Source organism: Camelus bactrianus, chromosome X, assembly GCF_048773025.1.
Source record: "Camelus bactrianus isolate YW-2024 breed Bactrian camel chromosome X, ASM4877302v1, whole genome shotgun sequence".
NCBI classification, from domain to species: domain Eukaryota; kingdom Metazoa; phylum Chordata; class Mammalia; order Artiodactyla; family Camelidae; genus Camelus; species Camelus bactrianus.
Window position 1 is genome coordinate 60,018,671 of NC_133575.1, and position 17,459 is coordinate 60,036,129.

The 17,459-nt window shown below is 40.5% G+C and overlaps 2 protein-coding genes across 3 annotated transcripts in view; one reads left to right on the plus strand and one right to left on the minus strand.

Moving 5' to 3' along the window:
• Positions 1-17,459, minus strand: part of LOC105063582 (nucleosome assembly protein 1-like 2) — a 149,214-nt gene that overhangs the window by 75,249 nt on the left and 56,506 nt on the right. The window lies entirely within an intron of this gene.
• On the plus strand, positions 7,361-17,228 carry CDX4 (caudal type homeobox 4). Its single transcript, XM_010948158.3, has 3 exons — positions 7,361-8,148; positions 14,117-14,262; positions 15,460-17,228. Exons 1-3 carry the CDS (start codon positions 7,647-7,649, stop codon positions 15,664-15,666), a joined length of 855 nt encoding a protein of 284 aa, XP_010946460.1. The 5' UTR covers positions 7,361-7,646; the 3' UTR covers positions 15,667-17,228.

Consider the following 17,459-nt stretch of genomic DNA (forward strand, 5'->3'; position numbering starts at 1 on the left):
AATTCAGTATCCTGTTTTATGTTTAGCTGTTAGGAGTTTCTCAATAAAAGTTAATCCCCCTACCTCTGCAGCCTACCTATATTTCTCTTAGTGTCTTTTAGATCCTGAGCTCCCTGTGTAGTCTGAAGAATGTATTGCAGTCACAACCATGTACTGATGATAAAAGCCTGTGGTAGCAATAAAAGTTGTCCTTGACCTTTAAAAAAACTTATTATAAAGTTACAACAATCAGGACAGTATGGTTTTGGTGAAAGAATAGACAAATAGATCATTGGAACAGAATACAGTGCCCAGAAATAAACCCACATGAATACAGTCAACTGATCCTTGACAAAGAGGAAAAGGCAATTTGTTCAAAGATAGGCTTTTGAACAAATGATGCTGGAACAACTGGACATTTAAATGCAAAAAAACAAAAACAAAAACAAAAACAAAAACAAAAACAAAACAGATCTTACACTTTTCACAAAAATTTACTCACAATGTAAAATAGACCTAAATGTAAAATTGAAAACTTATAAAACTCCTAGAAGATAGCATAGGAGAATACCTATATGACCTTGGGTATGGCAATGACTTTTTAGATACAACACCAGTTATGACTTACAAAAGAAAAACTTCTGCTTTGCAAAAGTCTATGTCAAGAGAATGAGCATACAGGCCACTGACTTGGAGAAAATATTTGCAAAAGATAGATCTCATAAAGGACTTTTATCCCAAATATGCAAAGAACTCAACAGTAAGCAAATGAACAATCCAATTTTTAAAGTGAGCAAAAGACCTGAACTGACTCCTAAACAAAGAAGATATTCAGATGCCAAGTAAGCACGTAAAAAGATGTTCAATTTCATTTGCCATTAGGGAATTACAAATTAAAACAAAAATGAGTTACTGCTACATACTTATTAGAATGGCCAAAATCCTAAACACTAATACCAAATGCTGACAATTATGTGTAGCAGCTGGAACTCTCATTCACTGCTGGTGAGAATGCAAAATGGTACTGCTACTTTGGAAGACAGTTTGGCAGTTTCTTTTGAAACTAAACATGTTTTTATCATGTGATCCAGCAGTCATGCTTTTTGGTATTTACTGAAATTAATTGAAAACTTTTATCCACACAAAACCTGCACACAGATGTTTATAGCAGCTTTGTTCATAATCAACAAAACTTGGAAGCAAGCAAGATGTCCTTCAGTAGGTGAATGGATAAGTAAACCATGGTATACCCAGAGAGCAGAATATTATTCAGTGATAAAAATGAGTTACTAAAGCCATGAAAGACATGGAGGAAACTTAAATGTGTATTAAAGTGAAAGAGGGAAACTAAAAAGGCTATATACGATGATTGACTCCAAATATATGACATTCTGGAAAAGGCAAAACAATGGAGATAGTAAATACATCAGTGGATAGCAGGGTTTAGGAGCAGGGAGGGATGAATGGGCAGAGCACAGAGGATATTTAGGGCAGTGAAATTATTCTGTATGATACTACAATAGTAGATACATGTGAAAATATATAAAATGTACAATACCAAGAGTGAACCCTAATGTAAATATGGACTTAAGTGATAATGATGCATCAAAGTAGGTTCACTGATTGTAACAAATGTACCACTGTGGTATGGGGGAAGGTTGTGGGTAGGTGGGGAGAGGGGCTATACCTTCTGTACTTTCAATTTTGCTGTGAATCTAAAACTGATTTAGAAATAAAGTTTATTAATTATTTTATGTCATATATATAATTCATAAAATAGATGTATACCATTTATAAATACCAAATATACATATATATATACCATATATATATATACATACACCATTCTTAGCTCACAGGCCACAGTTTGATTAGGTGAAGGATAATAAAGTTTGGGTGTTTAGGAGAGAATGAAAATGCAGTGAAGAAATTATCCAGTGAGAGAACAAGCAAAAAATAGTAAGATGAGATGATGTGAGAGATATTTTCAAGTGGGAGAGAATAATGAAACTGGGATGAAGAAAGGTCAAAGTAAAAACAAACCTTTTAGAGTAAAAATGCTCATTATGAAATCAAATGTCAGCACTAAGGTGATTCTATTTTGGCTTCAAAGTCAAACTGTTTTGAAACAATCCGTCACAGAATGCCACCTAGACTTCTAAAAAAGGCCACACTCCATGTGTCTTTCATCAACTTATTCACCCACCCCAGTGCTTCCTGATCCTCATAGTGCACATGTTCTTCTTCAGAACTAATCTAAATCTCTCCCATTATAGTTTGTGCCAATTTTCCTTTTTATCCTGTGTTCACTGAATACAGGCATAACAACTGGGCCATTATTCTCAAAGTCTTGATCCCCAGGTCCCACATGAATGTTGTAGTCATACTAGATAATGCCTTACTGGCTATTTCTTACTGGATATTTGACCTTGGGCCTGTTACTAAACCTCATTGAGTCTCCATTGTCACCTCCATCTCCCCACTACTATAAAACAGGGCTGATACCATCTACCCTCTTTGATTATAATGACCTTAATGTGAGTTCATACTAGAAAGGAACAAGCACTGGTTCTGGCCTAGAGTACATATTCTGTGAACTGTGAACTCTCTTTCCCTAAGCAGATAGCTGAGACTTGCATTTCTCTTTTTCTTTCAAAGAATCAACCTACCCTATCTTCTCAGACTCAGACTGAGGCTCCTTTAATTCCAGATTATTGGGTTTGTAGTCTCCTTATTTATGATTGGCCTCTCTTCTTCCTCCTCTCTCTTCTGTAAAACCCCTCCTTGACCTACCCTTCTTAAGTTTGGGATTTGAGCATTACACATTAATCCTTGCTTGCCTCCTTACACATACCTTCTCTCTCCCAGAGTTGAGGGTGCCCTTGGATGCCCAAGAAGTCTGTTTCTTCACTATATTGTCTTTTGGCTTCTATCTCAAAGCCTTGGACTTTCCTCATTCCTCTTGTTCTCCTAACCCAGAATTGGGCAGCTGGCCCTGGGGGCAGGGTGGATACAGAGCCCTGGCCTTCCACTACTCCAACAAGTACTTGCCCTAACTATTCACATTCCCATGTCAGAACCTCAATCTTTCTCCAAAATGCTCCATGGTCCTACCCCTACTGTGATGCTTTGGGACAAATCTGGAATCTAGTGGTGCTCATTCTTCATAGTGATGGAAAGGACAATGATGAAGATGGATGGAAAGGACACAGGCTCCTTTCCTATCCAAGATACAAGTACTGGCATCACTAAGGCTCCAAAGAGCTCAGGGAAGGAGGTGATGATAGGTGGGTGGAGGAACACTGTTTTCAGAGCCCAGAGTGTAAAACCTGAATTGAGAGAAAATAGGCAGGGATGTCCAAACTGCTTTGAGTCTTCTCCCCAATCTCTCAGTGCCTTCCATGCTTAGATGTGGGCTAGGGGAGGCATGGTAGGCCCACGCCCTGTGGAAGATTCAACCACTCTGTGGATGCCAGTAATAACGGCCATTTGTTAACCACACCAATGGTGCGTTGAATCCTCCCAACATCCATATAGAGTGATTTCTACTGGCAGTCCCATTTTTCCTGTTGGAAACTGGAGCTGAGATAGGTAGAGTGCCTTGTAGACTCCCTCAGTCAGTTATGCTTGAGTCTAAATCCAAGTCCCTTAGATAAATTACTATTGTGTGTACCTCAAATAAGTCCCTTCCCTACTCTTAGCCTCAGTTACCATGTCAGTAAGAAAGACTCAACTCTGTTTTCCTCATCTCCTTCCTAGTAGTAGTGGGGGTCCAACGACTCATGATTGAAGCCAAGCTCCATAGCACAAATAGACCCTTCCCCTCTTCCTGTACCCTTGCAGAGGCTAAACCAGGTTGAAATCTGGGCCAAGGAGGTAGGAGAGGTTTGAGGTGGGTGGAGAGTAGCCCTGGCCTATTCTGGCAGCCCCGAGAGGCCAGGCTAAGCTTAGAAAATATTTACCAGGCAGTGAGAGCCTCCCAAGCATTAAGCCTGCTAAAGAAAAGGCTTACCCAGATCCCTGTATTCCATCACAGATGAATTGTACTGTTTATAAAGCAATCTGACATTCATTGTCCCCTGCATGCCTTACAATTACCTATTTGTGGGGAACAGCTCAGGCTTCTCTAAGTCAGAAAAACTGACTACTCCCCAGTGGCACTAAATAACCCTCACATGGCTTGATCCCTGATCTTCAACCTGTGGGGTTTGACTTTTACTGCTGGCCACTCTGCTTCCTGCAGTGAGGTTGCCTCTCTGGTTAATCTCTAGGTAAAAAATAAATAAATAAATCAAAACTTCCAGTAAATAAACTAAACTAAACCTCCCTGCCAATCCGCCTCTCTCTCTCACCTCCTTACCCCCCATCCCACTCCCACCCCCTGGAAACAAACAAACAAAAACACAGAATCAAAGTAATCCTGAAGCCAAGTTCTGCCAAGCACTGGACAATGTACTTACTGGCTTCTCTTCCACACACCCCTAGAACTGAGTCAAAATGGTGATTTCCAATTTACAATTCCAAGGTCATTTATTGAGTCAGCACACAAATATTTGTTGAGACCCTACCATGTACATACAGTCCACTGTGCAGGGCTCAAACACGCCTCCTCACAATCTTTCAACATGCTCAAATTCCAAAAGATTCAGATAAGACCACAAATAACGCTAAGGTGGACAAGAATAGTAAGTCAGTGGGGTAGGGGAGTTGATAATGGAATTCAGACAAGAGGAAGAGTGCTTTCTGAGAGGAGTATCCTAACATAAGGCTTTGGGGGGGGTGCATTTGAGCTGAGCCTTGAAGAACAGGGAGAATTTGAACAATTTTTATGGAGAAAAACAGTCTAGACAAAGAGAACTGCATAAGCAAAGATACATTTTTTTAGAGGAAAGAGTGTTGATCTGGGAGTCAACAGACCTGAGTTTGAATGTCAGTTCTATTATTCACTGTGTTAAGGAATACCTTCCCCACTCAGGCCCTCCATTTCCTCTTAGGTAAAATGATAGTATTGGGTTAGCTAACTCTTAAAGGTCCTCCATGTGCTTCCCTCCTGACCTAGCTTTTCAAATGTCAGGTAGACCAGTTTGCCTCAGGATAGAATAGGTGAAAGGGAGTAATGCAAGGGTATTAGGTCTATGATGGGAAAAGTATTGAGAATGCTAGGCCTGGGAACCTGAGCAGAAAAAGAAAATAGAAGCCAAGCCTCAGATCTAAGCTCTGAGGTTGTACATTTTGCCTGGTTCCAACTTAAGAACATGAAATTTGCAATCAGGGCTGCCTAGGATGAGAACCTGGTTCTACTACACAACAGTAGTTCATTTAAATAGTCATGCCACCTAACTGAGCCTCAGTTTCTTCATCTCTACAATGAAAATGATAATAAATAACTCATAATGCTGTTGTGAAGATTAAATGAGACCCTGTGTAAAAAGTGCCTATGGGTATGTGATTTTCTTGCCCTTCTCCCCAGTGCCAGGTTTTACTGACCAATTACTTCTGTTCCTTCTTCTCCAAAGCAGGCTTCAAAATATATCCAGAATCCAACCATTTCACTCCATCCCCAATGTCATTCACCTGGATTATTGCAATGGCCTTTTAATTAATCAGTTTGATTCTATTTTGCCCACTTACAGTCTATTCTTAATCCAAAGGCCAGAGTGATCCTTTCAAAACTTAAGTCAAATTATGTCACTCATCTGCTCAGAACTCTACAATGTCTTCCTACTTCACTTAGAGTAAAAAATTAGAAATTTAAAATGACCTACCACCATCAGCTTTTGGACCTAATCTACTTGTTAGCCACAATTTCTTTTTTGCTATTTCTCCAATAGAAGACAAACATTGTCTTTTCACTTGTTGTTCCCTCTGTCTGGATCCTCTCCTCATAGCTCACTCTATCACTTCTTCTATATTTTTTTAAAATGTCATTTCTAAGTAAAGTCCTCCCAAACCACCACATTTTAAGTTGCAGCATTCTCCAATATTCCCTATTCTCCTTCCTGCTCTCTTTTTCTTCACATTAATTATTACCATTCAACATACCATAAAATTTAGTTACTTATTAGTATCTCTCCCCTTGAGAATATAAGCTTAATAGGGTCAAGGGCTTTGTCTGTTCACTATTGATATCTCCATGCATAGAATTGCACCTAGCACTCAATAAATAGTTGTGCAGTAAGTTAGTGAATACAGTGGTACTGTGTGCCAAGTATTAAGTTAAGCAGTTTGCATACATTATCTCAGGAAATCCTGCCTTGTAAATGCTGACACTGTTAGAATCTCTATTACACAGGGAAAACCCCTGAAACTACCAGAGGTGAAGTGATAGTCCCAAAGCCAAAGAAGGGTTAGTTAATGGGGGTGCCAGATTGGGTTGGACTTTATAGAGGGGCACACTCCCTGAATAGGAGCACAGCCTGAGTTAAAGGTGGTGGTAGTTTTGGGGAGGGGGGAAGGGCGAGGGAATATGTGGGCGAGAAAGAATCCTGGTATACAGATTTGTTTTGTTGTCTGGAGGTACTCTGGTTTCTTGAAGCAAAATCTTGAGTTCACTGGCATCTACTGGCAAGCCCATGTCTTTTTCAACAACTGGAGTTTTACAAAGGAAATCTCCTCAAGTGTGAAAGAAAGTTGGGAGATGCAGTTGCCCTGGATTTAAGACTGTAGGAATTTGGCTCCTTGGAGTGCTGGTTTTGAGGCAGAATTCATACCTGGCAAAAAGAGACGCCTAAGCAAGACCAGGGAACTGACAAGAAAATAAGAAAGCCCACGACCCACATGGGTCTTCTCCTTGTTTCCTTCCTTTTTTTTCCCATAACCTCTCCATCTTTCTTTAATTTGTGCATGTTTGTAAAACATCCAATTAATCTGGCCTGCCATTTACTGGAATGTAACCTTAGGAAGGCAGAGCAGGGATGTTTGTCTCTTGTTCACTGCTCTATTCCCTGTGTCTACAACAGCCTTACACACAATAGGCACACAATATATAGTTGTGAAATGAATCTCCGTCCTTAGAAACAAAGCTCTCCTCCTGGGGGAGGGGGCAACCCTTTTCAGTAGTATCATGGGCTACTGCCATGTGAAGTACCTGTACCAGAGAATTTGGGCAGAGGGGATACCACTGATGCAGGCTGGGTGTGGGAAGATCAGCGTAAAGGGAAGAGGCCCTGGGCTAAGGACTGAGTCCCAAAGGGTAGGATTTGGCCCTGATTCTGCATGTCTCTATCTCACTTTGGAGGGAGCTAGCTGGTCAGAAACCTTTGGAGGAGCTCCTGTCTCCAAAAGTGCAAAATTAGTGCTATGGGACCAGATGGACAAAAGTGAGAAAGAGGAGACAGAAAGGCCCCAGAGGTCCGGGAGAGGGAGCGTAGAGTGAACAAGTCCCTGTGAAAGTGAAATGGCCGTTCATTTGAATGCAAATGTTATGTAAAAGCCTAAAGCCCCTTGACGTCAGCCCAGCCATTGGGGGCCTATCTATACCGGGCTACCGGTCACCTGGAAACCGTCAGGGTAGGAAATGCCGATGGAGTAGTCTGACGGGCACAGAGAAGCGTGCAGCACAGCTACGGACTGACCTACTGATTCCCTACTAATTCTCAAAGTCGGGTTGGGGCCTTACAAGGACTTCAGAATGGCTTAGGGCGCTCCTTTCTCATACTCAAGCCACTATGTACAGAAGCTGCCTTTTGGAAAAAGAAGCGGGCATGTACTCGGGCACTCTCAGGAGCCCCACGGGGGGTGGCACCCCCGGGGCTGGCGGCACTGGGGGCGGGGGGAGTCCGCTGCCAGCTTCCAGCTTCTCAGCGGCCCCGGCTTATGCGCACTACATGGGGTATCCCCATATGCCCGGTATGGATCCTCACGGGCCATCGCTAGGCGCCTGGGGCCCACCCTATAGTCCCCCTCGGGAAGAATGGAGCGTGTACCCTGGGCCGTCCAGTACAATGGGCACGGTGCCCATGAACGACATGACCTCGAGCCCTGTCTCTTTCGGCTCACCCGAATACAGCAACCTGGGCCCCGCAGGGGGTGGAAACAGCGGTAGCAGCCTGCCGGCACCAGACGGCTCGTCACTGTTCCCCATCGACGCCGGCACTGCGGACGCCAGTTCTCCCAGCAGAAGCCGCCACAGCCCCTATGCGTGGATGCGCAAGACCGTGCAGGTGACGGGTGAGTAACCGATTCCAATGCCCTCACACCTTTCCTTCTCCTCTACTTCCTTGGCTCGCCCGCCCTCCTACTCGTCAGACTTCTCACAGGACAGCTTAGCTAAGGAGACCACTGCGTGGCTGACTACTCAGGACCCCGGCTCATTAATGACCTCCCTCGCTTGTGCCTCTGCTCAGAGTGTGGCGCGTGGAACTAAGCCCGCCCGAGGGGCGGTTTTTCACCATTTTCTGATCAGTCAAGGGAGCAAGCGGGTCAATGGGCACGTTAGCTACAAAGATCAGGATCCAACCCTGTAGTTACCCAGATAAGAAAACAGATGCACGGAGAAGATCAGTGGGTGAATGAGGGGGAGATAGCCTCGGTGTCCCGACGCTCAGTCACTGCTGCTTGCCCGTTCCATTTCAAACCCTTCCCTATCTGGGCGAGTCGGCCCCTCCTCCCCAAAGCTGGTGATGCTCAACTCAGGTTCATGGTGCTTGGTTGGCATCAGACCCTCCAGTTTTGCCACGAAAGCCCCGACAGCAAAACGACCTCGTCACCCTGGACTCTCAAGGAAGCTCCAGCTTCCTTCATCCAAGTGGGCAGAGGCAAGCTGGGCTCAAACCCAATGCCTTCTTACAACGTCCCTTCCGCCAATGGAAGCGTGGAGGCTGCGAGAAAGCTACAGCCCACCACCGGGTCATAATAAGCTGCTCAACCCTAACATCCCCTGGGCGTGCACGAATATCAGCCCCAGCGTCAATAAGCGATTAAAGCCCTCATAACAGTCCAGGCAGGCGTCTAGAGGTGCAGGGGCTGGACGCAGGTTTGCCACGCCGCAGGGAAAGGCCCAGAGATCTCAGCCTAATGCCGCCGACCCACTCTCCTACCAGCAAGCCTGTGGGGGGCTACTGGGAGCCAGGGGCGGGGGAGGTGGGTGCTTTAATCTTGGACGCGAGGTGGAGGAGGGAGGCGGGGAGATGTTTGTTTTCAGCTATAGTTGTTCTTTTATCACATTATTATTATTCCAACCCATCGCTCCCTGTCATTAGAGAAATTAGTAAAAATCGGCTCTGTCACTTTCATCCCTCTGGGGAAGAAATGACATTTCAATAGCGTTTGTCCACGATGATTATGCTTCTGCTCACAGTTCTGCACTTCTTCTCCTCCTAAACAAACAAAACAAAACAATGCAGGAGGATGGGAAAGGACTAACGTTTACCATGAAGAGGATTGTCAGTCCGAAGGAGGCAGTTCCAATTGATTAGACTATTACTAGAATAGCAATCCAAAATTAAAAGTTGAGCTTAAATACTTGGTTTTAAAGTGTTTGAAAGTAAGTCTGCATATTGTTTTGTGAAATAAGGGTGAGTTGCCTGGCTAAATAGAACAGAAAATTAGGTTAGAGTGGGACACTCTCAGGGCTGTTATTATATCTAATCTTAGGGTCATAATTAACATCTATTCACTAAGCCCTAACCATCAGCAAAAGATGCAAAAACCAGAAAGGTAGCTGCTTTCAGTCCAGGATTATGTTTTGAAACACGTCAGAAGAGGAAAGTCACTAGTATGTTGTTTGGAAGACAGAACAATATGGGGGAAAGGACAAGATAAAAGAAATTATTTTGAGTCATGAGTTTTCCATTTACAAGAGAAAATATGACACATTTCTCTGCTTAAAAGTCTTCCATTTGCATTTGTCAGAGCCTCTCTTTTAGGTAACTCTGGTGCCAGAAGAAGTTTAGAAAGAGGCTCTAAATTAGTCTATGGTATCTTCATCATTAGCTAAATCTTCAAACCTGGCTATAAAAGGCCACCTTTGTAAGATTTTCTCTACAACGTCTATGAGAAATTCTAAATTGAATGATTTTGGTACCCCCTTTGACTTCTGGCAGCTTGTTTTACAGATGAGGCTTTATTAAATTCAATCTCTGTTTAGTTTTAATGTCTTACAAATATACCCCTTTGCTAGATTCTTGTAGCCCAAGGTGCATATTTAGCAGCAATTTAAGAATGTGATGAAAAGTACGGACCCTCTCCTCAGATAAATGTGCAAAACCACAAATGCACATGCACACGTCATTTTTTAAAATAATTTTGGGAGACTCTTGGACCCACTGAAACCCTTCCATGGATCTCAGGTTATGAATCCCACAAAAAAAAAACCATTAAGCTGATCACCTCTCTGTATCACTCCAAACAAAAAGGCACCCATTTGTATGCTTAGTACATAAGTGAATGTTAAACAAATGTCTGTTAAATGAATAAGTCAGATCCTCCTAAATTTTCTACTTCACTCTGTAGTGTTGTGGGACATTTGACTTATGGTGAAAGAAAATAGATGAAATACAAAATGGAAGTAACCCCTCCCTGATTATGTAATCAAATGAAAGCTTTTTCCATCACTGAAGAATGTTTTAAATAGCCTTAAGTTAAAGAAAGAAAATTAGGAGACAATCAGAAAACATTTCATAGTGATTACTATCACATTTGATTTTTGAATAAGAGAAAAGGGACTGACATACAGAGTAAATGACTGTCCACTAGGTGATATGATTTAAAAGTGAGATATTTTAATTTTTAATTTCCACTTTGTTCCCTAAGTAGTCTGTTCCAATATACATCTCATTTTAAAGATTATATGAAAAGGAACCTGACGGAAAGGCTCTGTAAAAAAGTTAAGTATTTTCATATTTTAAACATTGTCGGTACATTACAGCTAGGAATGTTTTCATCTTTTCTTTTCCCCAAAGTTGTAGCCTTGGATGAGTATTGACAAGGTAGTAACCTAAGCAGGGCTTGAGAGGGGCTTTCTTTTAGGGATGGGGAAGAGGAGGAGAGAAGAAAGTGACTTTGAATAATTCTTATTATGCTACTGGACAAAACACAAACACTGAGGAAGTTATACTTAAAAGATTTTATTCAGTTAGGACAATTCAGAAAATGAGTTGGTTAGTAATTCCTGAAGCTTATCATTATCTTCCTTGGTTTTGATAATTTCTCTGGACAATTTTTATAAATGAATTTGGGTGCAATTTTTAACTAAAAGCAGCAAAATATTACCATAAAATGAATAGTCATCCTGATGGTATCAATTTCACTATATTTTCTATAGAAAGAGATTGATTATCATCATCTCTACCCTCACTGTCATTATCATCATAACTCCTAGGTTTGGAGAGTGCTTTTCTAACAGTGTTTTCACAGCCAGTCTCTCAAATGAGCACATTTAGGGTGATAATAAGTCATCATATATCATGACATTTGTTTGCAAACTCTGTGGGGATACTGCCATCTAAATAGTGGGAAGGAGTCCCTCCATCCTTAACTACAGAGGCTTGTCTGAGTCTTTGGGGGTGAAGGGGAGGCAATGAAATCCTCACTACAGAGCAGCCCTTTAATATATCTTAAAATGTGTTACTTTCCTAAATTAACTCACAACAGCACTACAGAAGGGATTCCTTCACCCTCAGAGATGTCATAGTCTCTGAGAGAAGAGACTAGCTTGAACGATAAAAGCTAGGGCTCTTAGTGCTTTGTTGATGTTTTATTATGGAAATATGACATTATACTCTATTAGGAAATGTCCAAACCTCAATCTGATTTCATCATTTGAGGGGCAGAGGCAATGAAAGGGGCGGAAAGAAGACAGTTTGGGAGGAGGGACACAAGAGGAGCACCAGGAAATGGGAATTCATTTTTCTTTGTTAACTGTGCAGTCAATATTTCCCCCTGATCTACGTCTTCTTGAGGTTTGAGGGTTTATATGTCAGATTGGGGCAACAGACTCTTTTAAACACTTTACATGGCTTTGATATGCAGCCTGGCTCTTCCTCATCCCTCCTTTCTTCAGGGGTTATATTGCCGGAAAGGGTGAGGATTTTCATGGCAAATAAAGAGGCCTGGTCTTGACTTTATTGTCCTCAGAAAAAACTGCAAGAGGGGAATTTATGACCAATGGGGGTGGGGAAGGACTACAACCTTCCAGAGTTCTTGAAGTCTGGTTATGTTTACTGATTATCAAAGAGCAGAAAACACAGACACACACAAGTTGAATTTTAACTTCTGCCTCAAGTTAGAATTTAAACACTCAGCCACTTTGGGATTAGGAAGGGTTTTAGCAAATATCTCTTCAAAGATATATTTTGATCCTAAGGTTTGAGGTCCTGGAAATAAATTAAACCTCAATGTTTTCATTGTGACCTCAAATATACATTCTGCCATTGTAACATACTAAATGCCAGACCCCTGGTTCCCTAGATTCAGAAAACCAGTTCAATTTTTTTTTCTTTATTTGTGAGTCTGTTTCTGTTTTGCTATCTATATTCGTGTGTTTTATTTTTTAGATTCCACAAATAAGTGATTTCATACAGTATTTGTCTTTTTCTGTCTCACTTATTTCACTAAGCATAATATTCTCTTGGTCCACCACGTTGCTGCAAATGAAACTAACACAATATTATAAATCAACCATACTTCAATTTTAAAAATCTGTTAACTAAACAAACAAACAAATTAAAAAGAAAAATAGCTCAAAGTTTGAGCCTTTGAGATATATTAACTGACTGGAGTTCATTGTCTTCCGTTTTCAAGAGAGAAAGTTTTGTTTAGTTCATTAGTCCATGAGTCTCCAGACATTTAGTTTAATCCTAAAACATATCTCTCATCTAGAATTTGTTTCTACATACAGGCCCCTCCTCCCTTTTTTTTTCCTTTCCTGGAGATGAAAGGGTGTCTGACATTTGTTTAGGGCTTGTAAATTCCAAACCAATTGGCTGGTGTTCCTGAATGTAAAGAGGGTTCAGGATGGGATCTGATGCTATGTAGCTCCTTTGTTAAGCTTGTGCTGCATCTTAACACCTCAATGGAGTTTAGGGAACTACTTTAAAGAAACCTTTGTCCTACAGATCGCTCCCCAAAACTTCACATCAAAAACAACCAGGGAAGATCAGAAGGAGTTTGCCAAAAGCCATAGAGAAAAGGAGGAAGATCCTGGAGGGGGTTAGAAAAATTGAAAAGAAAGAGAAACTTCCTAATCACCTTTGGAAAATTTGAAAGGAGGAATAAAACTCTATTTGAAGGAGGGCATGAGAAATTAGTTAAATGTTGTGACACAAAGCAAATGTTTGTATATTTTTCAAAGAATACTAGAATACTCATTTTATTCTGCTTAAGTCAACACCAGCTCCTTTCCTCATTCATTATCCACTTGGGAATAAAAATCAGCTTAAGATTCCCCCCAAAAAACTAAACTATTTTTTCTAATAGGCAATAGGGGCTATCCTAGAACAGAATCTAAGTGACAATAGATGTTTTCTTTTTAAATTACTATCCAAATGAAATTCCTCTAGAATGTATATGTAATTAGAATGTCAGGATCATAAACTGGCTTGCCACACTTGGGCCATTCTTATGCTTCCCAGGATGTTTAAACCAGGAATAACATTTGGCACAGTGGACTGGGAATCAAAGGTATGTGTTTGGGTCCCCACTCCTCAGCTCACTAGCTCAAAGCCACTAATTTACCTACACTGAACCTCAGGTTCCTTATCTGTAAAAAAGGGTCAAGACACATTCTGCATAATTTGAAAGGGTAGGTGAGAGGTTCAGTAGGAAACAGCATGAATGAACTGCATAAAATATAAAAGCAAGTGCATATATAATGGGTGTTGCTACTACTGCCAATGCTGTTCCCATATGTGAGGGGGAAGGGAATGAAAATCATGGCTTAAGTGTTTGCTTTAAAATGCTTTAGTGTAACAATATGTCAGTGGTGGTGTGATAGGTGTGTTGGATATATATAATATCTATAATAGCCACAGATGACTAATGGAGAAACGCACTTATGACATATTTGGTTCAAAAAATGTACCTGTTTTATATTAGAAAGTAATTGCTAAGGGTGGGAATAGTGGCTATAATTCCTCCAACCAAAACAATCTTCAAAGAAGTAAAATATGAGTAAATGTATTACTTTTTCCCCTAACAGGGAAAACCAGGACAAAAGAAAAGTATCGTGTGGTTTACACAGATCATCAAAGGTTGGAGCTGGAGAAAGAATTCCACTGCAATAGATACATCACCATTCGGAGAAAATCAGAGCTGGCAGTCAACCTGGGCCTTTCTGAGAGACAGGTACACCAGAAGTACATCCAACATGTTGCTTATAGTCATTTCAATAGGTTGAGGTTTTAGGGAAGTCTGTAAGCAGGAGTGGAAGCAAAACAGAAGACGAAGCTTTCCTAAAGCCCATCCTACTGGACCTCTTATTTTAGTACCATTGGTTGGTGGGTTTACTAAAAATTGAGTGTGGTGAGCACTCTGTAGATGTGGATGTGGAAGCAAGGACTGGCGACAATAAGGTTGGAAAATGATGAAAACTCCCATACAATTGATCAGTTAGGTCAAAAACCTTGATATGGTTCCCCTAGTAGTCACAACCAATGTGTGAAGTGGAGATTTCTCAATCTTGGTAATTATCTGGTTCATATCAGTCTAACTATAATAGTAACTGAACACCAATGCTGCTATCTGAAGCAATTTTTTCTATTACACAGTGTAGGATATTTAATTTTCTGTTGTTTATGTAATCCCATGATTCCTGCCTCAAATTTAGCTTACTGTGGGTACTCAGTGAAGATAAATCACAGCAAGGATCAGTGATTTCCATTCACCCAAATCTTAATATTACATAACTACCTGATGTTTTTTGCTTAGGTCTAGGAGTAATCCTGGAATCATAGAATTCTAGAACTGTAAAGTTCATTAATGTATTGCTTTATCCCATGTAGCTTGCATTTCAACCATTTATGAAGGTAAGCTGCTATCATAGCAAGAGACACAGTATTCCAGCATTCCTGTTCACCCAGTTCTGTTTCATTAACCTTACTTCTTTAATGACAGATTGTAATCACTTTTGCTATTTAAATCCTTCCCGTTTTATCACCATATCATTATCTGCCATTCTATCATTATTTCTACTTGTGCAACAGAGGTGATGGTGAGGTATAATATAAAGAGCACTGCATTCAGAGTCTGAAGCCCTGGACTTGAGTTGTTTCATCTCATGCAAGATATTTTCCCTCTCTAAGCCTCAAATTTTTAAAACTCCTGTTGGGTTTTTTGGTATGATTTTACTTTTTTTTAATGGCCTTTTAACAGATATTAAACCCATTGTTAAGTGGGAATACTTCACAAGGTCATTGTGAGACTCAATTAAGTGATGCAGGTGAAAGAGCTTTGTACAGACTAAAGTCTATGAACAATAGCAATGACTATGAAAAATACATTCAGTATGTTGCCCCATTAAATCCAAAGCATTTTGTGTTTCAGGTAAAAATCTGGTTTCAGAATCGCAGAGCCAAAGAGAGAAAGATGATCAAAAAGAAAATCTCCCAGTTTGAGAACAGTGGAGGCTCAGTGCAAAGTGACTCTGGCTCCATCAGCCCTGGGGAACTACCTAACACTTTTTTCACCACTCCATCTGCTGTCCGTGGATTTCAGCCTATTGAGATACAGCAGGTCATAGTTTCTGAATGAAAGAAAATCAAAGAGAAATGCAAAGTGCCCTTCCTTTAGCGTTGTCTTTTTGTTTTCTAAGCTATCAGCAGGGGAGTTGGAACATGATGTAATCCCTTGTAAGGCAGTATTCAGAATGAGTGGATGCGCCACGGGTTGAAGATAATTCAGGAGTCAGTTACTGTTAGAAACCATCCCCAAAAAACTGTTGCATGCTATGCTACATCAGTCACTCAGGGAGCTTGGTGGTAAGCTGTGTAATTAAAAGCTACAATCATAAGCCCTTACAACTCTATGCAAAATTTCTGAAACTTGCTTGTGAACAGACTGTTAAAAACAATTCTTCCCGGATGCACATTTGTGTATGTGTATTTGTGTTTGTCATTTGATGATGGATGTGTTCTTTGATACTATCTTTTGGGAGTGTGGAAGAGGTAAGCAGAAATTTATCTATCTCCAGCTACAATTTCAAGTGTTTAACTCAGAAGCTAACAGCATTTTCATAGTAAATGTTTTTAAAATCATCAGATGATTCTGAATCCATTGTTGCTGGTTAATAAAAATAATAAATTAAAAAAAAACATTTTTGTCCCTTGAACATACTTGTCTGGCATCAATGATCTTATCTCAGAACTTCCAACCTGCAGTGTCAATTTCAAATCTTGCCAAAACAATGAAATCAGACTAGCACAATACAGTTTAGCTTGGTTGAATCATTAGAAAGGTGATATACTTTTACTCCACTCCATTTACTCTTATAGTGTAAAAGGGCAGTCAGATTTAACATGAGCACAGGGAAGGTGTATGTTCTATAGCTTCTCTCATTGCCATCAGCCTCAACCTGTTCAATTTTACCTACATTATGTCATGTCCATGCAGTGTGGCCCAAGAAGCTGCAGTTTACAGATTACAAACACACAACTTGGGCTTCAGTGAGCAGAGTTGTCTGGAGTTTGTGGCATTGGTCCCATTTACTGTCTGCATATCAAAGTGACCAAAGGCTGAACTCTGAATCTTCTTTTTTTATATTTAAAAATTTTATTTATTTATTTATTATTGTATTATTTAATCATTTTATTTTGCTGGGGAGTAATTAGGTTTATTTATTTTTAGAGGAGGTACTGGGGATTGAACCTAGGACCTCATGCATGCTAAGCATGCACTCTATCACTGAGCTATACCCTCCCCACCGACTCATTTTAAATTGAGATGGTTTAAAAGAAAATTTGATTAAAGTAGGAAAACAATCAGAGTATAACTTTCCTTTTGTTTAGAATTCATCTTTGAAGTTCTTAAGAAAATAGAATCTTGAGCCTAACTACCTGTCTTTGAGTGGGGAGTAAGAAATTTATCCTCCCTCTTCTTATGAAAATCTCAGAAATAAGGCATCTATTCCACCTCACTGCATCAAATAAATATGGAGTGGACTACATAGCATGTTAACTGGTTGACAGGCCACTTGGAGTGCTGAACATAAAAAAAATAAGCATTAAAATGAATCCTTCCAATTTACTAAAGGGAAGGTAGGAATTTTAAGGATGAGGAGGCTAACTTCTGAGTGTACATAGACAAATACACTCAGAAGTTGGCTTCCTCATCCCTAACACCACCACCCCCAACAAAGGTATACCTTTGGCTATAGCACTTGGATTTCCCTGGGGATTATTCTTTCCTGCTGTAAACTTTTTGTTCCACAGAGAAGAAATTTTTTATCTATTTTTATAGATTTTAATTTTCTAGAACATACTAGCAGGACCACAACATAGAGCTTTTGTTCTTAATAGCATATTGCAGCCACTTCCTCTAAGAAGACA

What these genes read in the sequence shown, in the direction of transcription:
- CDX4 (XM_010948158.3), top strand. Translation starts at nt 7,647, where the DNA reads ATGTACAGAAGCTGCCTTTTGGAAAAAGAAGCGGGCATGTACTCGGGC. An exon ending in CAAGACCGTGCAGGTGACGG is followed by an intron (nt 8,149 to 14,116) that starts GTGAGTAACCGA and finishes TTCCCCTAACAG; the next exon opens with GGAAAACCAGGACAAAAGAA. An exon ending in TGGGCCTTTCTGAGAGACAG is followed by an intron (nt 14,263 to 15,459) that starts GTACACCAGAAG and finishes TTTGTGTTTCAG; the next exon opens with GTAAAAATCTGGTTTCAGAA.